Source organism: Vidua macroura, chromosome Z, assembly GCF_024509145.1.
Source record: "Vidua macroura isolate BioBank_ID:100142 chromosome Z, ASM2450914v1, whole genome shotgun sequence".
NCBI lineage: Eukaryota > Metazoa > Chordata > Aves > Passeriformes > Viduidae > Vidua > Vidua macroura.
In genome coordinates, this window is record NC_071611.1 from 1,817,545 (window position 1) to 1,845,364 (window position 27,820).

Here is a 27,820-nt window from a genome sequence, read left to right on the forward strand (position 1 = left end):
CCCACTGTCACCCTTCAGTTGCTGCTGGGGTGTCTCAGGGCTTTGGGTGGCCAAACAGGACAGCAGCCTTGTGTCTCCTGGTTTACACCCATGGGTACAAGAAAGGTGTGAAACCCCATAATTGTGAAGGTGCTTTCAGAGGGCTCCTTGCACAGGGACCCATTTTCAATAGGGTGAAAACTATCCACCGTAAGGTGAGTGCAGGGCTGGCTGGGCTGTATCCTCAGATGTTCAGGAGCTGCTTTGGGTGGTGTTTCAGGTCATAAAACCCAAGTTCTGTGCCTGGAAAGACAGGTTGCTGCCACAGCATAAATAAATATATAGAGCCTGGACAGGCAGCAAATTCACCATGTGCAATGTGTGTGTCTATCCACCCCTCTTGTGCTTTCCTGTCCAAACTGAGAGTGGCTTGGGCATTGAGGGAAAGTCCTGCGGGGAGTGGCTGAAGGAGCTGGGGGGCTCAGCCTGGAGAAAAGGAGGCTCAGGGGGACCTTGTGGCTCTGTACAGCTCCTGACAGGAGGAGACAGCTTGACGGGGGGGGGGAGTGTGGTTGGGCTTTCCTCCCAGGGAACAGGGACAGGAGGAGAGGACATAGGCTGCACCAGGGAATGTTCAGGTTGGACATGAGGAATTTTTTCACACAAAGGGTGATTAAGAAATTGGAATGGGCTTCCCAGGGAAATGTTGGAGTCCCCATCCCTGGAGGTGTCCAAGGAAGGCCTGGACATGGCACTGAGTGCTCTGGGCTGGTGACAATGTGGGGATCAGGCACAACTTGGACTTGATGATGTTGGAGCTCTTTCTCAACCAAGATGATTCTGTGATTCTCTGATTGCTGCCCTCTCGAGAGGGAGGGAGGTGATGTGTATAGGTGGCAAGGTACCTGTTACTTAAAATGAGCCCCCCATGGGTCCCACGGAGCTGGGACTGGCATGAGTTGACACTAAAGCTTTGTCAGAGCCTTTGTCATTCCATCTGCGTCAAACCCCTGGAGCAGGAGTGAATCTCCTGTCCTCCAGGTGATTTTGGAGGAACTGTGTAATGATTGTTGGAATGTGGATGTCCAGATCCCTCCTTACAGGTCCCTGAACTAGTGGCAGTGGGTAGGAATTAAAGGCTGTTCCTGTTGAAGGATTGATGAGCTGTGGCTGATGCTGCTCTTTTATACACCTTTTCCATCCCCTAATGGGTAGGGTGCAGTGGCCACTGGCAAACTGAGCAAAAGCTCTGCAGAGCACCTGGAAAGGGCTGTGTCTGTGTGTGTATGGGCTGCAGAGGGGAAATGCACACCCACCTGGGGGTTAGCAGTGCTTAGAAATGGAGGTTCTCCTTTGGAAGCCTGTGTGAGCACCATTTCCCGGGAGCTGCCTAATTTAAATCATCTTTGCTCTGTTTTGTCCTATCCATTATTTTCAGCTGTCAACATTAAGTGCCACAAAGACCCTGTAATAGGCTTCTTTCTGCTTCCCTCTAATAATCCCAGAAACAGTCACTGGGCCCTTTGTCTGGGGCTCTGTGATGACTCTCAGTGTTCAATTTACTGGAGAGGAACCACTTTGTGGAACAGTAGGACAATCAGTGAGGCAGTGGCTCAAGTGCTGCCATCCTCCCTTTGAAGAGGCAGGAGAGGAGCGAGATGGAATTGTGTTTTGCCCATCATGGTTAATGACTTCTAAGAAAAGCTTCAGTGGCAGCTCAACAAAAGCGATCCTGGCTTACAAAAATAGATGCATTTAATTTGCCCCAGAATTTATTGGGGTTTAGAGTGATCCTTGGAGCTGAGTGAGAACAGTGAGACCTGGTGTTCAGGTCTGGGTTAGGACTCGGAGTCTGTGTCCAGCAGGAGGGACCAAGCCTTGTGTGTCAAGGCCAGGATGAAATCCAGCAGAGATGAGTGTTGCCAGATTTTCTTGGCTTTTTTAAGGCATTGGTAGGATCCGGTGAAAGATCTTTACACTGATACCAGGTCCACTAAAGAGGAGGTGAAAGGTGAGACAGCAGGGTCCTGTCAATGCTGTGGATCCCTCTTTGGCAGTCCTGAACTACACAGACATTTCTTACATGTCCTCAGGGATGCCTGGTTTGGGCTGGGGATGAACCAGGACGCTTCTTGAGGGCTCTTTCAGTATTTGGGTGCTGCAGACTTTATGTCTTCCGTGGGGCTGTGTAAGTAAGTAAGGCAGCCCGTGCCTAACTCAGAATAGATTGAGGAAACTTTACCCTGGTTTCTTATTCCTCATCTTTTACTGAAGTGGAGGAACAGCAAATGCCTCCATTGCATGAAATGTCTCAAAACATCCAGCATTCCATGTGATTCCATATGGATTTTGTGCTAAGTTTTCCTTATCTTACTTGTGCTGCTGACCTCAGCTGTGCCCATCTCCTGCCCCTTCTGCCATCAGTTCTTGCTCCAGGTCTGCCCTCCCAGTCTGATGCCAGTCTGCTTCAAAAATTCCCCTTGTCAAGGGATCAGCTCAAGGCAGCTAAAAGTACCCGAATTACAGCTAAAAGCACCCTAACAGTGCTGCACTGGGCATTAAAAGGCTGTTTGTCTTCACTGGTCAAGAATGGCTCAGCAAAACCTTCTGTAGAGATTTTAGGGAGAGTAAAGGTGTGAAGATGGAGCTTGGTGTGATTTTGAGGAGCTCCTCCATGCACTACCTGTCATACTTTTCTCGTTCAGCCCTCTTGGTCCTGGATGTGAAAGGTACCAAGATGGAGGGAGTCAGGGATGACTCAGAAAACAGGTGAAGAAGACTAATAATTCAGCTTTTCTATAAGTGCATAAACAAGCTATTATGGTGGGAGCGTAAATAATGAGGAGGAAAAGAACTTTCCAAGTAAGTGTTGCAAGGAGAAGTAACTTTGATTTTTAAATTCGAGCTGTGCATGCAGAGGCACAGGATGGTTGCTTCTGAGTCTATTTATCCTGAAACTTAATTCTTACAGGGACCACTGTCAAGGCTTTTTTTTTTTTTTTTTTTTTTTTTTTTTGCATTGGTTTTATGTTGACTGGTGCTACATTTAATCTGCCACCACTCTGCTCAGACCCTTTGCCTGCTGCTTGGCTTTCTTGAGTCCTGCTGGAGTGTCTGATGGGTTTTTATGGCCTCAAAGCCTTATTCCACTCCGTGCTAAGACAGCAGCCTTAGGAATGAAAAACGAGTTTAAAAATGCTATTAAAGAAAAGCTGTTGGTGTAACATGATTTTTGCTCAGTCCCATATGGCTTGGGGGTCCTAGGCTCATTAAAAAAACCCACTTAAAGTGTGCTCTGCCTCACAAATGTCCCACAAATATCCCCTTGATGTTAGCATGGCCCACGGCTACACCTGGGTGCTTTCCATGAAGTCCCAGGTCTGCAGTTGGCTGGAAAGCTAAAAATCTAAGGAGAACTGTCATGACAAAATCCAGGCTTGTTTTAGCCCATTTAGTTGTGGAAAGAAAAGTTGCAAACTGGACCTCTGAGCAATCCCAAGGGAAAAGAAAAACAATGTGTTAGAAGAAGGGAAAAAAAAAAAAAAAAAGACAGAGCTGGAAGTGTTGAAGGCAGTTTCATGGGTTTGGGATGGTGTGAGCACTCAGCTCTGGCAGTAAAGCTGAAGCTGTGGTTGAGGAGAGAACTCACCCTTGGGCTCTTCCTTGGAGTCAAGGAAGGTGGATTGTTTTCCAGCGATGAAATTTCCTATTGAAAAATTGAATGCTTCCCTCTCTCCCTTGTGAATGGGACGCCTGGGAAGTGAAGCACGCTGCTTCCAATTACCAGCACAGCCAGCCCAGGTGCTGCAGTCAGTCAGGAATTTATACCTTTTCCTACGTTCTAGAAAAGATAAAAACTTTTTTTATTACTATTATTTTTTATTTTTCCTTTTTCAATGTACATAATGAATTGAAAGCAGGAGCCCAGCCAGACTGCTTTTGATTTGTTTCCATATTAATGTTTTATGTCTGAATATGTGCCTGGTCACTCAAATTAGTCAAACTTGCTACTGCAGCTGAGCCCAAAAAAATGGTCCTAATCAATGCAGGCTCATTGATAGGGCTGGAGCACCTCTCCTGTGCAGATAGTCTGGGAGAGCTGGAATTGTTCAGCCTGGAGAAGAGAAGGCTCTGGACAGACCTTACTGTGGCCTTTCAGTACTTAAAGGGGGCTTGCAAGAAAAAAAAAAAAAAAAAGATTTTTTAGAGCCTGTTGTGATAGAACAAAGGGTGATGGTTTTAAACTGAAGAAGGGGAGATTCAGAACAGATATAAGGAAGAAATTTTTTTGCTGTGGGGATGGTGAGGCACTGGCACAGGTTGCCCAGAGGAGTGGTGGGTGCCCCATCCCTGTAAGTGTCTGAGATTAGGCTGGACGAGGCTTGGAGCAACCTGGGATGGTGGAAGATGTCTGGAATCCCTTCTCCCCAGACCTTTCCTTGCCTGCATGGGCAGGGTGGATGGCCTGATTTACAGGCAGTGCTGGCTGGAACTGGTGTGAGCTGTGACTGCAGATGGGCCCGTAGGCTCCAGCTTTGCATGATGCCTTCTGCAGATACCTGGCAGAGCACAAAGACCTTGTTAAGGCAGCCAGTTTGACTACAAGTGCACACCCCTTCCAGAGCACAATTGGCTAAGTGGTGCTCCAGGACCAGGCTATTGCACCCCCACGTTCCAGTTGATATTTAAAATAAGAGCATACATCTCTGGTATTGTTTCCATCCAGGGTTGCCTACAGCTCTTCAGGCAGGATCCCCACTTTCCTGCAGGGTTACACAAAGCCTCGACAGAGGCAAAACTTGCCCTGCAGTCTGAGACAAGGGGCAGCAGGCAGATCGTGGAATCACAGAATCCTTTGCAATGGAAAAGGCCTCTAAGATCATTGAGTCCAACCATTCCCCCAGCTCTGCCAAGGCCATCACTGACCCGTATCTTGAAACGGTTTTTAAATCCCTCCAGGGATGGGGATTCCACCACTGCCATGAGCAGCCTGTGTCAGGGTTGGGAAACACTTTTCATTAAGAAATTTTCCCCAGTACCATTTAAACCCGCCCTAGTGCAATTTGAGGCCTTTCCCTCATCCTGACCCTTGTTCTCTGGGAGCTGGGCCCAACCCTACCATGGCTGCACCCTCCTGTCAGGGAGTTGTGGGGAGAGAGAAGGTCTGTCTCCTCTCAGACATCTTTTCTCCAGGAGTAATTAGTTGGAGGAAAATGAAAAAATACACAAAGCAGCTTACAGTGTATGGAAATGTTGCATATACATGTGTGTGATTGCAGAAGATTCCCGTTGTACGGTTGTGTTACTGGGTCATTAGGAGTGAGCTGGAGTGGGAACACCTGGGGGGCCAGAGTTAAGGGTGATTATTCAGCCCAGCCCTGGCTTTTCTTCACTTTGGAGAGCTGCACAGCATAGTTTCATTCTGGATTTATATACACCTAATTGGCATGTAGTTTGATATGCAAATAAAACCATATAAATATCAAGAGCAAGACTAAAAGCTGTGCTTTCCACTGTCATGCTACAATCCTTGCTTTTCTGGTCAGTCAAATCTATTCGATTGCTCCTTTCATCATCTTGTGTTTTGAAGGCATGATATCTCTTTCAAAGAACATCTGTCAGACGTATATTAATTAGTTAATTTTTCTGCATGGAATGTAAACACGAGGGTGGAGAACCCAAAGCCCTGAGGATCCAATGAGGTGTGTGGCCAAGTAATTATTTTGGGGTAATGCAGAGAATGTGGCCTGTGCTTAGTCTATAAAGGCAAGAAACAGGTTTCCTACCAGATATAGTCAGTTTATGCTAAAGAATGAAGTGAAGTTTTCTTGATGTGGGCACTAGAGCCTGTGTCATAGACACACCATAGAGTTGGCATTTCCAAACTGAGCTTTCTAAGCCAAAGATGCTACTGGCAGTGGTGCTGAAGTATGTTTAAATTCAGTTTTTAATTAAGAATATTAAGTTTAAGTAGTTCAAGAATGGAAGAAAGCATGGAGAGAGCAAATATTTTTATGTTGAAGGAATATTTAAGGTGTAAATTTGTTAGTTGGTAGCACCAAGTTTCACTCCTGACTTGGGGCTGCCTGGATGCTTCTCATGTGGCTCACACTGAGAGCCAGATTTATTGGGATTTTTGTGTTTTGATCTTGGTTGAATGTCTTTTGCTGTGAGTCATCAATCAGATGTATCTTGTGTGATAACAAGAAATAGGTTTTTGTGTGAGGGGGCTGTGACGTGGTGTACATGCACAGCAGTTGGGCTGGGGAAGAGCTTGGTGTGCACTTTTGGGACCAAATCCAGTGCTGGCAGTAGTACAGAGGGGTGAATTGAAGCAGGGCCATGCACCACAGGCAGGTGCAGTACAGGAATTCCCAGAGGGTTCCCCAATCCCAGAGCACATCACTGGCACTGCAGCATGTCTTGCCATTTGGGACATTCAGAAATCCTGCTAAGGCAGGGTCCTCTCTGTCAAATCCCTCCTTGGCCCCTCCGGCTCTCTGGGCTGAGGTGTCCCCAGGCTCACTGGTGGTCACTGAGCTGAGTTCCCATTTCTGACCTCATGTTGGACAGCTGCCCCTCTATCCTTGACAACAAGGCTCCTCCCTTTGGCAAGAAACAAAATGCAGTGTCCTCTTAGCAGAATGCATTTGGGATTTCTGCAGGTTCCACCAAAGCAGTGTTCAACTTCTACCATCTGTCTTTACCACTTCTGCCTTTTTTTTTTTTTTTTTTTTTTTTTTTTTTTTTTTTTAATTTTTTTTATTTGCTTCCTGGCAACCCTACTTATGTTTTCCTTTTGGAGTAAGGTTAGGGAATATCCCTTAGCCCTTCTTTTTGTTCATCCCAATTTTTTTTGTTTTTTTTTTTTCTAGTTTCCATCCTTTTCCTTCAGAGCTGAACTCCACTGATTCATGAGTTTTTTGCAGGAGCAGAGAAGCCTGAAGGCTGCAAGCTGGTCTGGTTTCTAGGTGCTGTGTTTTTTTCGCAGGTCCCTTGGGGTGGGAGGAGGCCTGGAAGTTGACTACTTTTATGTTTTGTTTTGGTTTGGTTTGGCTTTTTTTCTTTTTGTTTGTATGTTTTTTTGTTTTTTGGTTGGTGGATGTTTCATGGGCTGCATGCAACACTGGGGAGCTGCTGGAGCCAGCCCAGAGGAGGCCCCGGAGCTGCTGCCAGGGCTGGAGCCCCTCTGCTCTGGAGCCAGCCTGGCAGAGCTGGGGCTGTTCAGCTGCACAAGAGAAGGCTCCAGGGAGAGCTCAGAGCCCCTGCCAGGGCCTCAAGGGGCTCCAGGAGAGCTGCACAGGGACTGGGGACAAGGCATGCAGGGACAGCACACAGGCAATGGCTTCCAGTGCCAGAGGGCAGGGACAGGTGGGATATTGGGAACTGGGAATTGCTGGCTGGGAGGGTGGGCAGGCCCTGGCACAGGGTGCCCAGAGCAGCTGTGGCTGCCCCTGGATCCCTGGAAGTGTCCAAGGCCAGGTTGGATGGGGCTTGGAGCACCCTGGGACAGTGGAAGGTGTCTCTGCCTGTGGCCCTTCCAACCCACACCATTCTGTGATTCTGTGAGCTGTGTAATTATGCAGTAGAGTGCAGATCAGTACTGAGGGCTTTTTTTTTTTTTTTTAAACAAGCATTGTTTTGCCATACCTGTCCAGCCAGATAATCACAAAAATGCCTCAAGGAGAAAGAGAGATGGCATTCACCATCAGCTGGGCATCTGTAAATTGCCATGTATCATGAGGTTGTTGGTGAAGCCACGACACTGGCAAAGCTAGGCAGAGGATTTTTTGCTGGGGCTCGTGGTTTCCTTGCCTTGCTAGATAAAATAAAACCTGCCAAAGCAGTGGCAGTGAGCTCCCATCTATCTGTTCTCATACTCCCAGCCGCTTCTGCCTGAATTATTCATGCTCCGTAAGTGATCTGCAAACAGCTCCTGTGATCTCCCTGTGATCTGTGGGTATGCCAGACTCACCCCTGCTTAGGTCAGGGCATTTTCTTGTTTCCTTCCCCGCGGCAGGGAGTCTGTGGGAATCTCCAGATTCCTCACCGCCTCTTTCTGATTAACCCAGACGTGTATTTATTATTTACGTGGCAGGATTTGTTCAGCTGTCCCAGGCACACGGTATTATCAGTGGATAAGCAGGAAGACTCACTGCAAACATCTGTAGTTGTTGCTTGACAAATCCTGTTTGTATAAATAATATTAAGGAGCTGCAGAGGCTGTTGTAGAGTAAATACCCTCGTGACTGAAGGCAGCACTGCCAGCGTTTCACCTGCATGTGCATCTCAATAGAGATTCACTGGGCTGTTTTACACACACACGTATATACATATAAAATACTTCAGTTTATTTTTTTTAGTTTAAAGGTCCCTTCCAAACCAAATTATTCTGCGATTCCAATGTATATATGTTTTACGTATTTGCTTTTTTTCCACAAGCTCTTCCCCTGTATTTATTTCAGCTTTTAGTTTTTTTCCTACTGATTTGGACATGGAAATAGGTTGGCAAAACCAGTGAGAAGGGCAGTTTATGGGCAGGTTGTTGGCAGGTATTTTGCGTGCTCTGCTGTCCATATAATTTATGAAATGGGCTGTAGGCCACCACACCCACCCCAGATCCATCTTGGATCTACGTCTCCTGTATCATCTACTTCAACCACTCTTTATTTTGGGATGAGGACCGGGATGCTTCTGGAAGCCACTGCCAGTGGAGCTGCAGCTAATGCTCTGAGCAAGGGACGTGGAACCCCCTGGTCCCCTTCTCCAGCTGAGGGAGTAATTTGGGATGAAAAGAGCTCCATTTAGGCTACCTGCTTTTTTTTGCTAACCCATAGGAGGACCTGTGCCTCGCTTAGGATATCCCTCACCTACGACATAACCGGGATACAGTGAGTTTGTTAAAATGTCCTGTCTCTCTGCATTCTGGAAAGAGGATTTTCTATTAAACCTTAGGGAAATTACTGGCCTTGTTAACTAGTGTGGAAGTAATGAACCACAGCAGGGTGACTCGGGAGATTTGGGCCCTCGCTTTGTAAGACTGCATTGTTTCTTCAAATGAGAGAAATAATTTAAGCAAACAAACGAACAAAGAATTTCTGGAAATTAAAGTACGGTACAAATGGGATGATTTGCTCATCCTCTCTTTAATAGGAGCAGAGCAGTGAACAATTGTGTGGTCGACCTCAGAAATCTATCCATGGTAACTAGTCACAGGAGAGAAAAATAGACAGCCTGCCACCAACTTGGTATTAAAGTTCTATTTTCCCTTTTTTCCACGGTTGCGGGCCAGTCAGGGACTTTCCATGAGCAATCAGCACAGCAGAAATCCCCTTCTGCTCCCTAGCAGCCATCCCTGCTCAACAATCAAAGGTGCTTTTTGTACTGGTTTTGGCTTAAGTGGGGTTTGGTCCCAGTTTTCAGTGGGATCAGGCTGGGGCAGACCCTTCCTGCCAAATGCATCCTGCTGAAACAGGGCTGTTATAGAATCACAGAATGGTTTGGGCTGAAAGGCACCTCTCAACCATCCAATCCCACCTCCTGCCAACACCTTCCACCTGACTGGGTTGTTCCAACCTGGCCTTGCCCCTTCTACCCCAAATCCGAGACGTGTTCGTCATGGGGTCTGGTGAAGGAGCCTTGCCTTTGGTTTTGTCACCTGTACCACGTGCTGGGTGTTAAATTCCTGCTGGGGTTTGAGGTGTGTGCAAGCCCTGCATGACCCCAGTGGCTTTGGGCAGGTCCTGAAAGAGCCCAGAGGAAGGACAGAAAGATGCTGCCAGGCTGGAGTTCAAAAATAAATACAGCAGAAATACTGGGCCTTCAGGCTCGATGGTCTGTTCCTCAAAAGACAATTTTGGAAGGGATCGCTGAGCTTTTGTTCTTCCATTAGGCAGCTGAGGAGAGAGCATTGTTTTCCTCCCCTCATCCGTTCCCCTTGTAGGGGAAGAAGGAGGACTTGGCCACCCTGAGCCGAGCATCCCAGGGGACCTCCCAAAACAAAGGGCTGCGTGGAGGAGGATTCCGTCATCCTGTCCCCGTCATCCCCTTCCCTCCCTTCACCCTGCCCTTGGCACGGCCGTACCCGCCCGCGTCTGGGGAGCACGGGGAGGGGAATGTTCCTCGTCTTCTTCCCTGGAAACACAGCTAACTTCTCTTACCTCCACGTTTACTGTAGCCTTGGTGAGGCAACCCCAAGGGGTTGTCCTCTACCAGGAAGGTGTGTGAGCCCTGGGATGGTGTGGCAATGTGGCATATCCAGGTGCGGTGGCTTGGGTAACACATTCCTGAGGAATGTCGTGTGGGTGTTCCTGGATGTGGATTGAAGCTCTGTGGACACGTCCCAGTGTAATTTCTCTCCTGTGTGCTGCAGGCATCCATCCTGATCTGCAGAGAAGGCCTGTGGGTTGGAGAGCATCTCCTCAGCCATGCTCTGCATGACCCTTGAGTTAATTCCCCACACAGGAAAATGTGGCTGGCCTGGTTTTGGGTTTATTTTTTTTAAATTATAGGTTGTGTAGGTTTATTTACAAATAACTGGACTAACACCAACCTATCTTGTTTTGCCCAGGCTCCAAGACTGACCTTGCTGAGAGCCCCTGAGATACTGAACTCTATGAGCGGAGACCACTTGACTGCACTCAACACCTTTCAGGATCAGGCTCTAGGTAATTATTCTAATTCTTTGCCTGGATGATGGGGGAAAATTGCTGTTCTGGGCTATACAGACCATCTGAAATGACCTTTCTAGTCGTTCGTCCTATGAACTTGTGGATTTTTTTTTTTTTCCTGCTGAAGTTTGTCACTCTAGATCAATGGCTGGGCACTAAATAAAACGACTGATCCCTCAAACATAAAGCAAAATAACAGCCTTGCTTCCAGAGGGTGAATCATAGAATGGTTTGTGTTGAAGGAACCCTAAAGACCATCTAATCCAAGCCCCTTGTAATGGGACATATTCAACTAGACCAGGTTCCTCACAGTCCCATCCAACTTAACTTGAATATTTCCAGGGCTGAGGCATCCTGGAGTTGCTGGATCACCACTCTGGTAATGGTCACCAGCTCTTATGCTTGGGAAGTTCTCCTGAAGTTAACTTGCAGAGAGCTGTAAAAACAAGCAGTCAATATCAAAAAAAGATATTCACTACCATCAAAAGCAGTCAAAGGCTTAAAATATGAATATTTGTTGGCAAGGATGCTTGTTCAGATCAGGCTTTTAAGAATTGCTCAAAACCTACAGCTGCAGGAGCCTTCTTTTTAGAATAAACTCAGCATCTTATTTGTCTGGGTTTACAGTAGCTTCATTCTCTCCTCCAGACCTGACCTCACTATTGTGCCTTTGAGGAACTTTAAATCCTTGCTCCAAGGTGGATAGATGGAAATCAAAGAGCCTGGGGCCTGGCATTGTCCTGCTCTGCATCTTCATGGAGATGAATATGGTAGTTTGCCTGGGGAGCGTGGGCAGAATTAGACCCAAGATTTGTGCTTTTATCCCAGCAAGGCCAGCTCAAACACAGAGCACGAGCTGGAGGGGTGAGGATCTCAGAGTTGGGTTTTAAGGGGAGTAAAGAAGGAAGCAGGATGCTGTGGATATTACTCTGAAGCACTAAAGATGAAGGATTTCCTGTAGGATTGACTTCCTCAGTGAGATGACATTGCATACAAAATTCTCCACGCTGATAGAAGTATCAGTCAATAGAGGGTTATAATTTTTAACCTGATTTGCTGAGTTTTTCCCCAAGTCAATAAAAACCAGCTCCACACTGATTTCAGTAGAGGCTAAAGCCCAGCTCTCAGATCAGAGTGGCATGAGGGCAGAGGGTCTTGCTGCCCACTCTCCATGCAGGAACAGAGGGCTTTTTTCCATCCCTTGCAGCTCTGTGTGGTGACATTTTGAGGACTCAGGCAGGAGGACGTTGACTGGGTTGTTTCCTGTTTTGACAATCTCCATTTCAAACCCTCTGTAACGCAGCCTTGTGCAGGGAATTCAAACACCACATCCCATGTCCTCCTCTCTTTAATATTGCATTGGAGAGCTAAGCTCATGTTTCCAGTGGGGAGGGAGAATGCACAGGTCATGAAACAGGCTCAGAAAGTGAAAGAGAGGAAAATGAAGAAAGAAGGAAGAAGAAGGAAGGAATACATTCACCATCAGGGCTGCAGTGGGATGTTTTTCTGTGTTCACGCAGAATTTGTGGGAACGGGGTGCTACCTCAGTGCCAAAAGTCTTGTGCTTTGTGTTTCAGCTGCCGCTGTCAAAGCTTGGAGAATAACTAAAACAAAAAGGTCACAGGTCAAGTGGATGTTTTCCAATTGACAGGACCTCGGTATAAATCCTGGGGAAGGAAATAACCCAACAAACATCCACCAGCCCTGTGTCTCTGTCCCCTGCTCAGGTGCTGGCTGCTGGTGGCAGGTCCTACTGGGACATGCCACAGGCAGGCAGCTGCTGCCTCAGCATCCTGAAACGGTCCTCAGGCAGCATCCCCTCCCCAGTAAATTTTTGTGCAAGAGTTGGTTTCAGATTTGACCTAGGTCAGCAATTAGGAGGGTCAAGAGATTGCTTCAGGTGAGCATGGAAGGTGAGAAAACACCAGCCTGTGGGCTGGAGGCTCATCCTAAGACCCTGCAACACATCTTCCGCTGAGGACTGGTGTTTGCTGCTTTAAATTCAGCAGTTTTGGGTAGGCAAGGCTTCGGGGAAGAATCAAGGCAAATGTGTCTCTGCCACCACTGCACATTGCCCCTTGCAAAGCTCCCCCCTGAGGTTTTGGTGTGGCCAATTGCTCTTCCCTGAGTTGTAGCTTGAAAATAGGGACAGATAAAGGCAAAGTGTTCTGGGAGCCATGCCAAGCCACGGCACCGAGTTGTTAAGAGATCTATATCTCAATAACAGATTTTTTTTTGGTCTTTATCAGCTTTTAAGAGAAAATACGGTGTTTGCAAGAGCAGATTGGGATCATCCTAAGGAATGGAGCTCTCCTTTTAAAATTGTATTGCTTTTATTACTATTATTTTAATAATAATAATAATAATAATAATAATAATAATAATAATAATAATATTTCTGCAGTGAAGCCATATATGAGAATGTTATTTGTGTAGGAACTGGAAATGAACCTGAAATGATCAGCGTATTTTTTAAAGGCACTTTACAAGTCATTTGGCATTGGAAAAGGTGCAACTATCCATCAAAGCAGGGCTTGGGGATAAAATAATTAGAAATCACACAACCATAGCAAAGGAAGATTAGTGCTAAAATTAGAAGCCATAAAGTTGTTTTTAGATTAGGCTGGAATCTGGGCAGGCTGCTTTATTGTAGCCTGTTACTTTAAAAAATGTAAGGTGAGAGGTGTGAATTGTCTGCATTTGGCCATGTCCCAGTGGAAATGCTGTTGTAAATGTTAGGTGGGGTGATCTGTGAGGTGAATTTCAGGGAAATCCTTAGGGGATAGAAGCACAGTCCCATGTGAAAGGTGACCCAGCTGCTAAAGGAGCTGGGTTCAGTGCTGAGCTCTTCTCCACAAGGGTTTACCCAGAAGTTTGGTTTGCTCCTAGTTTTGTTTCAGGGTTGTAGTGGCCAAATACCCACATTGCATCCAGAAAAGGTGGTGGGATGGCTGGAATTGGGAATTTAGATTGGAATTTCCACCCACAGGTGGGGTGGGCATGAGTTGGAGCTGCTGTGGTCCCCAGACCTTGAGCTGTGCCCTTGGGTCCAGACAATGACATCAGGTGGGCACAACTCATGGAGCTTCATCACTTTGTTTTTCTCCTCAGGCATGAATAGGAACGAATTATCTATCAGAGACAAACAGAAAATTGGTCAGAGGACAGACCAGGAGAGCTTGGGGTGCTCATTCTGCACAAGAGAAGGCTCCAGGGAAGGCTCAGAGCCCCTGCCAGGGCCTCAAGGGGCTCCAGGAGAGCTGCAGAGGGACTGGGGACAAGGCATGTAGGGACAGGACAAAAGGGAATAGTTTTACAGCAGAAGGAGAGATCCAGACTAGATAGAAGGAAGAAATTTTTTGTGAAAAAAAGGGTGAGGCCCTGGTACAGGCTGCCCAGAGAAGTGGATGCTCCATATATAAATCCCTCCAGGAAAAAGGGTCTTGGTACTAAAGCCCTTCTGGTATAGCTGGAAAGGTGTAACATGAGCAAGAGGTTGGAGGACAAGGTCAGGCACATCCAGGTGTTTTCACCGAGGAAGATGTCCAGTAGAGATCCCTTCACCCAGAGAAAGGAGACTTCTTCAGGGCTGATGCCTTTAGATTTGGAGTGGAGTTTTGGAATGGAAACCCGAACTTTATGGGATGTGCTGCCTAAATACGGACACAATTAGGTGTACCTCTTCCCCTGGTCCCAGCAGAGGTACCAAATGAAAGGGTCTCAGGTTCCCTGCTGGCTGGGAAGCACCAGCCCTGTTGTGACCACCCACAGCATCTTTCCTGCACGTGCATTTCCCAGTGCCTGCAGGGGAAAAGTGGAGTTGAGCAGACTGCCTGCTCCCCCCAGCACGCTCCCTGCTGTGCCTCCAGCTCAGTGAAAGCAGGACAACTCCTCATCCACTCTTTGTAGCCCAAGAACAGAGCCTTGGAAAAGTCCAGCAGCGGGAACTTTACTAATTCCAACTAATGACTCCGAAATACTGACTGAGGGGAACAATTGCACATCATCAAAAGTCGCAGACAAAAGAAATGCACTGCATTGTAATAGCAAACGAAGCTGAATCTGATCTGATGGAGCACCTTTCATATTCCAAGCGTTTCAAAGCCCTTGGCAGAGTAATGAGCTGCATGCTGACAGCAGGGCCACTGGACTGGGCTTTATGTGACCAACAATAGCCAGCACAGTTGTTGGCAGAGGACTGCTCGTGGTGGGAGAGGGGATGGATGGTGGCTGGCATGTTGGGGCTGTCCTGTGCTTTCCTGGGTTTTTTAGTGCTGTTGGATCTCTGGCTAGCGTTTGGATGGGCGCTGGAGGTGACGAGGCAAGATATGTTGGTCTTTCTTAAAGGTGGCTTAGAAGAAAGATGTAGACAGAGTTTTTAGTAGGGCCTACAGCGAGAGGACAAGGGTTGATGGTTTTAAATTAAAAGCAGAGAGATTCAGACTTGATATGATGAAGAAAGTCATTATGATGAGGGTGGTGACGCCCTGGCACAGGGTGCTCAGAGCAGCTGTGGCTGCCCCTGGATCCCTGGAAGTGTCCAAGGCCAGGCTGGATGGGGCTTGGAGCAACTTGGGATAGTGGAAGGCATCCCTGGCCCTGCCAAGGGGTTGGAACTGAGTGTTAAGGTCCCCTCAATCCAAACCATTTCAGGATTCTTATTTAAGAGGGGTGGAGAAACACGTTCTGACACACATGAGGATCCCTTGGCGCAGCTGAGAATAGACCTCGGCCTCCCAGGTCAGCATCCGGCCCTCTAATCTTGCGGTCCCCATGACAGTTTCATGAAGGCCCACGTACAACTTCAGGTCTTTAATTTTAGCCAAGCCAGAATAGCATTGGTGCAGCTGTGGGAACAGATATCCTAGTCCTCAAACTATTTCTGTGGCAGGGTAGTTTCTTGCCAGTTGTGAGGAGAGGAAAAGGTTAATTGCATATTTTTTTCCTTTTTTCTTTCCTTTTTTTTTTTTTTTTTTTTTCCAAAAAGGAAATAAATGTACCTACCCCACCCTAAGGGGACAGCACAAATCTGTCAGCCCTTGTTGGGTGGGGGCAGGCAGCTGGGATGTGTTAAGGAAGTCACCCTGGGGAGGGAGAGGGTTTGTGGCATGGGTGGGGGGCCTTGGCTGCCTGCCCTGAGCTGCAGGCAGAGAGGGGGCTATGGTCCTGAGCTGCATTAGACAAGGCTCTAATGCTGTCTGCAGAGCCCTAGAATCACATAATTCTTTGTGTTGAAGGGCCCTTAAAGACCATCCAGTCCCACCCCCTGCCATGGGCAAGGACACCTTCCACTGTCCCAGGCTGCTCCAAGCCCCGTCCAACCTGGCCTTGGGCACTTCCAGGGATCCAGGGGCAGCCACAGCTGCTCTGGGCACCCTGTGCCAGGGCCTGCCCACCCTCCCAGCCAGCAATTCCCAGTTCCCAATATCCCATCAGTGCCTGCCCTCTGGCAGTGGAAGCCATTGCCTGTGTGCTGTCCCTGCATGCCTTGTCCCCAGTCCCTGTGCAGCTCTCCTGGAGCCCCTTGAGGCCCTGGCAGGGGCTCTGAGCTCTCCCTGGAGCCATGGGACTTCTAAGGAGTTAATCTCACCCAGGGTTGCAATAGAAGATCTGTGCCTAAGCCTGGTTTGGAGTTAGAAAATATGCTGAGGGGTGAAGGAGATCTCAGACCTTGTCCTGTGTGACCCAGGTCCTTCACTAACTCCTTCCTTCAGCTCCCTGCTAGACAAGACAACCAGATTCCAGCAGCTTCACGGCTTTCCTGGAGGAGCATGTGGGTTGGTACTGGGTTTGCTGCATCACCCCCATCCCAGCAGACAAGGGAGGGTGGGAAGCTAAGCTGCTTTGGAAGCCTGGATCCTCCTCACTCCATCTGTGTTTCTGTGCACTCCAACTGGGTCGGGCTGATGCCATGGGCAAGACTTCCTCTTGCAGACAGCAGTCTTGCATGCTGTCATCCTGCAGCAGGGGCTTGATGGTGTGCAGATGGATTTGCTTTCCTGTTTCCCTTCCTGTCAGCCTCGTGCTGAGCCTGGCCAGCCCTGCTTCCCAAGCAGGAATATCTCAAGAGGCCGGCTCACCATCTCCATCGTGACCCAACCTCGTGTAGGTGTTCTGTTTCCACTTCTGAGTCAATGCCCAAAGGAATATATAAAGAACCAACATTTTAAGTTTCTCAGGGAGCTGATTGCAATAAAAAAATACACAGAGCCTATCCAAACCTTTCTTTTTGTGGTTTTATACAGGCAGGGCTGTGGTGAGCAACCTGTGCTCATCGTCTTCTGAGCAGAGTAGGAGGAAAATCAGCTCTGGGGGCTCAGAGGAGACTGTGCTCAGAGGAGGAGCAAGGGGAGGTGGAGTTGATGTTGATCCTGGTGGCGTGTTTGAGGTGGATCCTTCCATTTCTCCAGAGGGATGCTTTGCCTATGGTTCTCACTTCAGCTGAATGTTGTGGTAGGGACAGGAGGGAAGAGGTTGGGAAGGGAAATGTTGAATTTATAATTCCGAGCTGGCACTGTTTGATCCAGGAGAGCATCAATGGAGCCTGGGTGCTGCTTCCCAGAGGATGGTTGGATCTGCTGAGGCTGTGCATCCCCCGTGGGGCTGTGGGGCAATGCTGTGCTCAAAGGTGAGCCACAGCCCTGGGGCAGAGGGGACTCTCACTGCCCTCTTTGGCACAGCTCCAGGGCAAGGGGCTCATCTGGATTCTGCCAAATAGGTTTTCCTTGCCTCCTGTCTGGGAGTCACCATGTGTCTGAGCTTTTAATATCACTTCACTCTCCCTCCCTACATCCCATGCCCCTGTCCCAGATGTATTTGTTTAAGTGGCTTTAATTAACTTACATTTTCCTGTGCGTGACAGCTCCTTGAGGCTTTGGTAGCTGTTTTCTGTCCTTCCACAGTTGTCACTGACATGTAGCACTTTCCCTGCAGACCAGCTTTCAAGCCTACCGTGTTTTTCCCTTTCTCTGCGGAATTATTTTAGCATACTGAGGGAAATGGTTTCCATGTGAGCATAGTTGCACACTCTCAGTTGATTATTAGGTGTGATTGTTCTGATCCCTGCTGGTATCTACGTGGATTTTGAGCAAGGAAGCCAGAGTGGCGTAGGATGATGGCTCAGGTCAGATAGATTTATCTTCACGAGTGACAAGACTGATAACTCTGGAGTGGCATGGCTACAGGTGTTATCATTTGGGTGTCTCCTCAAGAGTGAAGGTTAATGTCTTGCCACTACTGATCCATCACAGTGTTATCTGCAGGATTTGCAGGTCTTCTCATGCCTTTCCAGCAGCAGCAGGTCCAGTTTTCTGGAGCTCTCAGCTGTTTACTTGCTCCCTGCTTCCAGCAGCCAGAGGGATCACGTCTTGCTCTCATGGATTTGTTTGAACTCAAAGTCAGGGATAATTCCTGCTTGTCACTGCCCAGTTTTATGCTTCCCCAGTGGGATGGACTGGGGCAAGCCCAGGGGTTCAGTGCTCTGCCAAGGGAAGGCATCACAGGATGGATTAGGGTTGGAAGGGACCTCAGAGCTGATCTCGTTCCACCCCCTGCCATGGGCAGGGACACCTCCCACTATCCCAGGTTGTTTAAAGGCATCAGGCAGATGAAGGCAAGACAAGCCTTGATCCTGCCTTCCTGAGGATCACCCAGGAAATCTGACCAGGAGGATGGAAAAGAGCAAGGAAGGACTCAGATCTGAAGTAAAATCTCCTGGGTGAAAAGGAAAAAAAAAGGAAAGAGCAATAAATCCAGCAAATTAAAATGAAAAGGCAGCTAACATGAGTGACAATTGTACAGCATCAGATAATGCTGCATCCTGAATTCCAGTGGGATAGGAAATATGAAGCAAAAATCACTCAGGTGCTTCTAGATAGCGATAAGGAAAGCAATTCCCATTTACCGGTAGAAATAAAATAAGAGGTCGTGATAAACCCTCCATGACTAGACTGGATTAGGGCTCTGGCTGTGAAAATTCATTACAGGCATGCAAAAGAACGTGTATGGTGCCAGCTAAACTGACTACAAACACCATTTATTTGGAGAAGAGACGATTCAGTCAGAATAAATAGATTTCTTTCAAAGGGAAGGGAGGGTGATCTGACACAAATCTATATTCCTGCCTTGTCATTTATTATGCAAATAAGCCTCACACCTCTCTAAGAAATGAGGGATGAGTTTATCTTGGAGTTTTATGTTGGAAGAATAATCTTAAACTGCTCCAAGGACTCCAGGGCCAGGCTGGGGTTTCTTGCACACAGTGGCAGGAGATGCTGATGTCAGGAGGCATTCTGATGGCAGTGAGGGTCATACAGCTTGGTCAGATGTTTCCAGAGTTCCCATAAATAAATCCATTCCTTCACATTTTTTCCTACTGCTTGTGGTGCTTTACTTAGAATTATCTTATTTTATTTTTTATTTTTATTTTTGCTTTGTTCTGTTCTATTCTATTCTATTCTATTCTATTCTATTCTATTCTATTCTATTCTATTCTAGAGTCATAGAATCACAGAATGGTTTGGAATGGGAGAGACCTTAAAGATCTTCTAATTCCACCCCCCTGCCATGGGCAGGACATCTTCTACTATCCCAGGTTGCTCCAAACCCCATCCAGCCTGGCCTTGGACACTTCCAGGGATGGGGCAGTCACAGCTTATGTGGGAAATACCTTTTCTTGTATTTTCTATTATTTTATTCTACTTTATTTGCCCCTTCTCTGTAGGAATGACTATATATGGGGGTCATGTGCAGATGGGAGCTTGTGGCTTTTTTTTTTTTTTTTTGGGCATGAGCTCCTATTAAAGCTGCATCACTCTGCTGGGCTCAGTGGAGCAGGACACGTTTGAGGTTCAGACTCTGAGGTGGTTGTAGGTGGCAGCAGAAGCACTTAGCCTGATGTGCAGGGACCGAAACGTGACCTAACACCTCCTGTTCTAGCAATTACATCTCTCAGGATGCTAATTTTAGAAAGAGAATTGAGCTGGCAGGGGCCACAAACAGTGGATGAAGCCCTGATGTTCCGTTCAGTGGAGAGAGGGCTGAAGCCAGTGTTAAAAGAACGAAAAGCAACAACAAAAATGAAACAGAGAAGTATCTCTAGAAGGTTTATTTTTTTTCCCCTGATGAGGACGTTGTAATTTTTGTAGTTTTGTTTTGGAAAAACTCCTGATGAATCGTGTGGTCCTGAATTATATATGTGTGAACAAAGCTCTGGGGGGGAATCCTGACTCACAAATCCACCAAGCTCCCATCTCCGAGATGGACTCTGAGCGTGACTCAGGACACCTGGGTCTTCTCTCTAAGGCAGCATGGAAGTCAGGGAGGTGCTTGGGGAGTAGAGGGATCTAGGTGAGACACTGTGCAGTTGTAGGACACCCAGAGAACCTGGGTTGTAGCAAAAACACTCTTGAAGGACTTCCCTAAATGCTTGATCCCAGATCCTTCTCCATCACAGCCAGTCAAGGTATTTGCATGGACTTCTGTTTCTGGTGATCTTAGGAGAAGATAGATGGGAAATAGATGGCTTATGACGGGAGTAAAGGGACAGGGATGAGCAGGAAGGACTGAGCACACAGCTTCTGCTGCAGGCAAGGAGGAGGACAGTGCACGTTGGTGTCTTACTTCTCCAGGGATATTTTACACTTGAGTTTTGCCCTCAGCATTTCTCTGTTGCTGGGCTGGCCGGGCTCTTGCAGCACTGTGGAGAGATTCTGCTAATGGGATCTGACCTGATGGCTTTGCATGTTTTAAGTAAATTAAACACAGCTGCTAGGAAAATCCAGTAACAGCACCACGGCTCCGTTGTCTGCATTGTAATTACAGTGGCAACCACTGGGAAGTTCTACTTTCTGGTTTATTTTAAAATAACTTCTGAGCCACCCTTTGATCAACTACTTCATCCCCAAGTCCTGCCCATCCTCCCCCAAGGTTTAACCCTTGCTGAATCTTTAAGCATCTGTCTGATCGCACTTTCGGTCAGCCACAAAGGCAAGCAGCTGATTGCAAAAACTACATTTCTCCCCAAATATATCCTGTAATTTAGAGCTGAGGGAGAATTTTAAGCCAGAGCTTACAGGGTGCATACAGACTGCAGACACTGAGTGGAGTTTTATGGCTCCTGGGGAAGGGCAACTTGAAATATGCATATTTTTATTATGCTTTAGCCAAAATCCTTTGTGCCCCTGCAGAGAAATGGGTTTTCTGTCATAGTGACAACAGCGAAAGGACTTAGATTTATGTAGGAAGCAAAATTAGGAGCTTAATTAGTTTTTCCCTTGTCAACCCTTGAGTACAACCCATGCCTGCAAAATCAAGTGGTCAGCTTATGGCACGGGCATAGCTGCATGCTTCTTCCCCGCATTAAAAACTCACACCATCTTCTCCATAGGAGCTGCATGGGCTTAAATTTCTGAAGGACACCCAGGATTAGGGAAATGGCTCGGGGTATTCCATCAGAGCCTGCAAGAGGGCATAAACCAGCTATGTTTTAAGCATGTCCCATTGCAAGGAGGTTGGCTCAGCATCACGGGGTGCCGGTGCCACCTCGACGGCAGCGTGTTCAGGGCACCAGAGCTGCTGCACCTGAGGTCATGTTGTATTTGATTATATAATCATAGTTTGGTTTGGGTTGGAAGGGACCTTTAGAGGCCATCTGGCTCCATCCCGCTGCCATGGGCAGGGACATCTTCCTGGATGCAACCCCAGGTTGCTCCAAACCCTGTCCATCCTGGCTTTGGACACTTCTAGGGATGGGGCAGCCACAGCTGCTCTGGGCACCCTGGGCCAGGGCCTCAGCACCTTCATCATAAATTGTGGTTCTGGCTACTCTTCATCCTTCTGGATATGGGATGAGCTGTCTCACAGAGATCTGAGGGTGCATTTTCCAGCTTGTTCTCCGACCTGATTCCTTCTCTTTGCATCCAGGCTACCCAGGACAGGCAGATCCCAGATGTGGTGCCCTGCTCTGCTCTCCCATCTGCTGCCAGCAGCATGTTGATGTGTGTCTGCCTTGGAGAGCAAAGCGGGTGCCTGTGCATGTGATTTGGGTGAGTGTGATTGAGGTTGTAAAGTTTATGAGATGCTGCATTTTATGGTAAATTTTAAATTGACACTGCAATCAGGAGCATTAGGGTCTGTAAAGGAAAGTCGGTGTGATGTGTTGCAGAGCACAAGGTGGTAATTTCCTCTCTTATATTGATCCTATCAACAGCAAAGAATGAAACAGCTGCTTCTTGGAGGATTGTTTTTTTAATGCGTTCATTTTATGTAATTTGTAGAGTATTATTTATTATGAGGGGTTTTCCCCCCTTTGCTGCCTTTCCCTCTCCCCCTATTTCTAGAAGGGTGTGGCGCTGTCTTACCTACCTGTCTCACCTGTAGATTTCAAAAGCCCTTTCCAGCCGCAGCCGATGCTGTTGTTTCCATTTTCACACAGGAAGGGGAAAAAACTGAGCATTGGAGATTGGAAAGGATGTCAGCCCAAAGATGCAGCCAGGTCACTCCTTCTGAGCACAATCCACACACTCAGTTCTTTCTGAGCTGGGAGGGATGATCTGTCTCAGGGCAGGTTTTTTTTTTTTTGCTGGAAGAAACAGTCCCTGGCAGTAAAAAAAAAAAAAAAAAACAGCAGTAATCATCTCAAACACTCTCCTAGGCAATGAAATGTCCATGTGTGCCAGGGCATGCTAGAAATGCCTTTTCAGAGTATGTTTTCCATGTGGGATTTTCTGCAGGGGTGTGGGTGACTTGGCTCCCATGATTCTAGAGGGCATCTCCAGGGCACTGCCCTCTTTGAGGCAACACAGGCTTTCAGTGAAGCTCAGGAGTCTGAGGAAGTCAAAGACTCCTTAGAGCATACAAAGGGAATGGTCAGAGGCCTCTGGGAGGAATTTGAGTCTCACCTGGTTATGAAAAAAGATGTGAGATGAGCTCTTCCCCAGGCTTAGACCCATTACAGCTGAATCACAGCAAAGTTTTTTTTTTTAATGATGTTTGGTTTTCACATATGCCAAGAAGATTTAAAAAGAACTGATTGCAAAAGTCATGGGCATTTAAAAGTAACATTTAATGGGGATTTCTTCAAGATGCTGTAATACAGCCTACTGTAGGAGCATCTGCTTTCCAGATTAACAGAGGGTTTGCAAACAGCACTTGGGAAGCAACCTCCAAGTTTATTTCAAAACTGCAGAACAGATTTGGTGAATGATTTATGACATGGATTTGCATATCAGCTGCTCTTTCTCCTTTCTTTGTCAAATTTACTTGTTCCATTCCTATTATGCACAAGCACTGGAACCGTCCTGGAAGTGTGGATGTGCCAGGATTGTGCTGCTCATCACAGCACGGACCCGAGAGTGCAGAGCTGCAGGGCATCCCCATCCCATGCACATGGGTTTTATTTTGGAGCTGTTGAAACTTAGATCAGGAGCTGGAGGTAGGCTGCAGTGGCAGACAAAAATACTAACTTGGTGCCCAATCTCCTTTCAGGGTCATTGGATGTTTGGCCAGTGGAGTCTGGAGGGTGTTTCACACCCCAAAAGAGATACTGAAGTTTCACACCCCAAAAGAGATACTGAAGTTTGAGTAACTTAGTGGCTCATCAAACACCCAAAATGGTGCCAACTGCATCCCCATGGGCTGCAGGAAGAGCTGGGGCAGCCACCACACATGTAATCACAATTCAGCTGCTGGCCATAGGTGTCCATTATTACCCTAGGACACATTGCTTAGTCTCCATCTGTCAGTCAGGAGGGATGCAGGTCCAGGGTTTTGCCTGGCAAAGCCAGGCATGGATCTGGGATAGCTCAGGGAGTCCAGTGTAGCAATGAGAACCTGCATTAAGGCAACTAAAGCCAGGATCTGTGTGAGCACCTCCCTGAAATGCCTTAGGTGGGGCTGAATCCTACCTGGTGTGCCAAGGACTGGTGTAGGTTTATCAGGCTGCCCCTGGGAGTCACCTCCAGGCCTGGACACTGGGGAGGGCATTGCCCATGGTCTGTGCTGGTTCTCAGTCCAGGGCAATCCTGTGCTTCAGGTGACCTAAATTCCTACTGCTGGCTGGCTGGTCAGGGCTGGAGCATGGATGGCAGCCTTGGAAGTCCACCGGAAATATATCAGTGCTTGTTCTGTTGAGGACAGGGCTGTTCCCTGGAGAAATCTCTGGTGTCCTCAGCATGGACGTGGACCTGTTGGAATGTCCAGAGATGCTGCAGAGGCTGGAGCCCCTCTGCTCTGGAGCCAGCCTGGCAGAGCTGGGGCTGTTCAGCTGCACAAGAGAAGGCTCCAGGGAGAGCTCAGAGCCCCTGCCAGGGCCTAAAGAAGGCTTAGAAGAAAGATGAGGACAAACTTAACTGGGTATGTTGCAGTAGGACAAGGGGTGATGGTTTTAAGCTTTGATGGTTTTAAGGGGAATCAATTTAGATCAGCTGTTAGGAAGAAGTTTTTTACAGTGAGTGTAGTAAAATACTGGCACAGGCTGTCCCGAGAAACTGTGGATGTCCCAGTCCTGGAAACATTCAAGGTCAGGCTGGACAGGGTTCTGAACCACCTGGTTTAGTTGGAGATGTCCCTGCTCATGGCAGAGGGGTTGAACTAGATGGCCTGTGAAGGTCCCTTCCAAACCAAACTGCCCTGTGATTCTGTGATTAAAGGCTATTTCTTCACGTGGGCTTGACCTCAAGGGCAGGACAAGCATTCCACATCACCAGTTTATTTGGGAATCATCTTTCCCAGCCCAGCAGCTCAAGCCCAGCCAGGTGGTGGGGATGTCAGTGTGATGAAGAGGGGCAGAAGCTCCACTGCTGGCAACACGTGGTGAGAGGAGCAGCCCTGTGAGTGAGCTGATGTGGCAGGTCAGTGATGTGTTCAGGGAGGGTAATTAGAAATCCGAATGTCATCTGCAGGAGGGCGTGTTCGAGTCATTCTGCAAACCACCCCAAGAAGCTAAAAGGGACTTTGTGGCTGAAGGGGAAGCCACAGGCAAGCCTGGTTGATTTGTAGCTTCTCATTGCACGTGTGTTTTGGGAATGGGAGACTGCAGCCTGGGCTGCCCTCAGCAATGCCCATCCTATTTTGGAAACTGCTGCAAGAGCACCAGGGCATCTTCTGGTTCAGGGGGTTGATCATGAGTGTGTTTATTCACAGCCACTCTTCTTGGAGGTTTGATGAAACTGTGATTCAGGTGCAGCCTTTTATTGGCCCAGGAGCTCCCATTTATTGCCTCATGAGAATTTTTCTGTGCCTCAAACAATGATTTGTTTTGGGTGGAATCACAGAATCGCAAAATCATTTAGGTTGGAAAAATCCTCCAAGACTGTTGAGTCCAACCATGCCCCCAGCTCTGCCAAGGCCGCCACTGACCCATGTCCTCAGGTGCCACGTGCACGTGAGTTTTAAATCCCTCCAGGGATGAGGACTCCACCACTGCCCTGGGCAACCTGTGCCATGGCTGGACAGCCCATTCTTTGAAGAAATCTCTCCTCATATCCCATCTCAACCTGCCCTGGCTCACTTTGAGGCCGTTCCCTCTTGTCCTACTGCTTGTGAGAAGACACCAACCCCATCTGCCTACAGCAAGGTGTCGAATTGCAGGCTGAGCTCCCCTTGCTCTGGGGAGCAGCTGCAGTGAAGGACCTGTGGAGAGAAGGAGGCTTTAGGCAGAAGTTAGAGCTGAAACCCAACACTTCCCATGGGAAGCGTGGTGCCAGGCCCTGCCCTGGTGCCGGGGGGAGGTTGTGTGTCAACCCAAGCAGGGCTCATGAGCTCTGCCATGAAGCCAGGATCCATTGCAGGATTCTTGCAGCCTACCCTGTAAATTTTGCCCTAGACAAAGATGATGGTGCTGGCCCAGTGTCGTCATGTTGACAGTGGCCTGCATTAAGCTCTTCGCCCGTTGTTGATCATTTTTGGTTGTTGAGTGGCAAACAAGCCATTAGCCCAGCACAGTGGTGGCTCCTTGTGAGTTAATGAACTGAACAGGGCCCTGGCTAAGGAAGGAGGTCGTGCTGGAGGGTCCCAGCAGCTGGATGCTCTTGAAAGCACATGGACTCACTGGCTGCAGGGAAGTCCCATTCTCGGGGCTGATCGTGGCCCTGGGGCCGGTCTGCAGCCACTTCATGCTGCACCACTCACATGTGCTCCATGCATTGCCTCCTGCCTGGATGTCCTCAAGACTGCCTAAATGTCCTCAGGCTGGTGGTTGTAGACACGTGAGAAGGAGAATTAGAGGCCATCACAAAGGTTGCCATACATGGTTTTGCTCTGTTCCTTGAGTGTATGTGCAGAGGAGTAATTTACCAGTGTCACAGATTGGGTAGGGTGATCAGAGCCTGTTGGCTTCTCCATCCTGACATCCAGGTGTCAGCCCGACTTGGAAAATACTGTTGACACTTTCCCATGAAAATAATGAGAATGAGAATCTCATAAAGGCTGAATCAAGATCATTGGCTCTTACTAAAAGCTGGGAGAGGAATCCCATTTGCTTTCTTGTGTCATGAGTGATGGGAAATAGTGCTGGTGGACCCTGCACTTGCAAACCCATTCAAGGGCTGCCTGGAGAAGAAAAGGAGATGATTCAGTCAGAAATCTCTTGGAGAACCGGGAAAGAGAAGGCAGTGTCTCCATCTCCAGCTGCCCCACGATAACAAATGTGTCCTTGCCCAGTGGAGAGACTGCACACAGTGAGATCCTTGCTTTGCACACCACTAAGCCTTGGCAGAGAGATCCTCTTTCATTTGCAGCTTCCATGAGTAGGAGGGAACCTCTTGACCCTGGCCAGGACTCAGGTACAAACCCAGGTTCAAGGACAGGTGTGAGCTGGTGGTATTTTCCCATTTTAGGGAAAATACCCCAGATTACGGCTTCTTTGGCATGCAAACAGTGCATTTCCATCTGACTGCTGAGCCACAGGAGCATTTTCCAGCTGAGCACTACTGCATCATATGTTCCCAGTGTTGTAATAGCCACAATGGTCTTCCTCTTAGTCCTCACCCAGGAGAAGGCCTGGGCCAGTCCCCCAGATTGTCCTAGGGGTCCTTGTTGATATGGTGGCTACCTGCTGGTGGGGGTCTCACACCTTGAGATTGTTCTGAAGTGGAGTTAAGCACCCCAGAACATCCTTCTGCTGATCTCCTTCATCAGCCCTGAGTCCAGCCAAGCTGCTGGGCCTCCCGCATGGAGGTGTCAGTTTCTGGAAATGCAAACCCCCTGCCTCCATCATTTGGAAGTGCGAATGGTGGCCAGGAGCTTCAGTAGAGCTCCATTACTCCAAGAAGTTTTCCCAAGCTAAGAGGGGCAGGGAACTTTTATTGGCAGAGTTGGGAGTATGCTCTTCATACACCTTCCATCTCTGTATCCTAGCAGTTGTGGAATGTGGATTTGTTGTGGATTTGCACTGCAGATTCTACTGAGCTGCTACTGATGACTGAACTGTGGATGTAGGAATAAGGTGATAATCCTGAGGGGCCAAAGTGTAATGTTTATCTGGGGGAGGGATGGGTGAAGCAGCCCAGAGCTGCTCCATTCCTGGGGTGTTCATCTCCCAGCTGTCACTGGAGATGTGATACAGGGGGAGGATGGGGTGGGCTTGCACCTTCCTGGCGTGGTGTTGCTAGGTGATGTTGTGGTACAGGGCAGGGTGATGAGCAGAGGAGCTGACCCTGGGGACATGTGTGGTGGGAGAGCAGGAGCAGGCCTGGCTCTGTGTTTTCTCATTGTCCCAGTAGAGGCTTCTCCAGAGCTGGCTCTTCTTAACCACATAATCAGTCCTGGATCTGATGAGGGTTTTTTTTTTTTTTTTTTTTTGTGTGTTTTTCTCTCTGTTTTTCCTTAGGAAATGGTGAGAGGAGCGAAAGGAGCATCACCATTTTGAAACAAAACCAAGGGTACTGGTGAGTACACACCGGGATGGGCTTTGTGGGGAAAGCTGGCAAGCAGGTTGCAGACTGGGGAGAGCTATGTGGTTGTCCTGATACCTTTCTGGGGTCTTGGGGTTCTGATCTGCCCTTCAGTTATTGAGATTTCCTGTGGGAGAGGAGGTAGTTTGCTGTGTTAATGGATAAGCACAAATCATCTTTACCACCACCACCACGATTCTCTGCTGTCGTCAACAACCAAACCTCTAATTGCTCTTCCTGTAAATCCGTGGAAGATGCTCTCATCAATATGTGCGTTCT

At 48.0% G+C, this 27,820-nt stretch overlaps 1 protein-coding gene across 4 annotated transcripts in view; it reads left to right on the top strand.

Annotated features, from left to right (window-relative positions):
- ZBTB7C (zinc finger and BTB domain containing 7C) overlaps window positions 1-27,820 on the top strand; it is a 149,018-nt gene that overhangs the window by 48,951 nt on the left and 72,247 nt on the right. For 3 of the 4 annotated variants that reach the window (XM_054003218.1, XM_054003220.1, XM_054003221.1), the window contains exons 3-4: window positions 10,550-10,646; window positions 27,478-27,535. In XM_054003218.1, the coding sequence (XP_053859193.1) occupies window positions 10,595-10,646; window positions 27,478-27,535 (110 nt within the window). In that variant the 5' untranslated portion in view covers window positions 10,550-10,594. Of the gene's footprint in view, window positions 1-10,549; window positions 10,647-27,477; window positions 27,536-27,820 lie in introns of those variants that run through there. The other variant, XM_054003219.1, reaches the window with a different exon arrangement.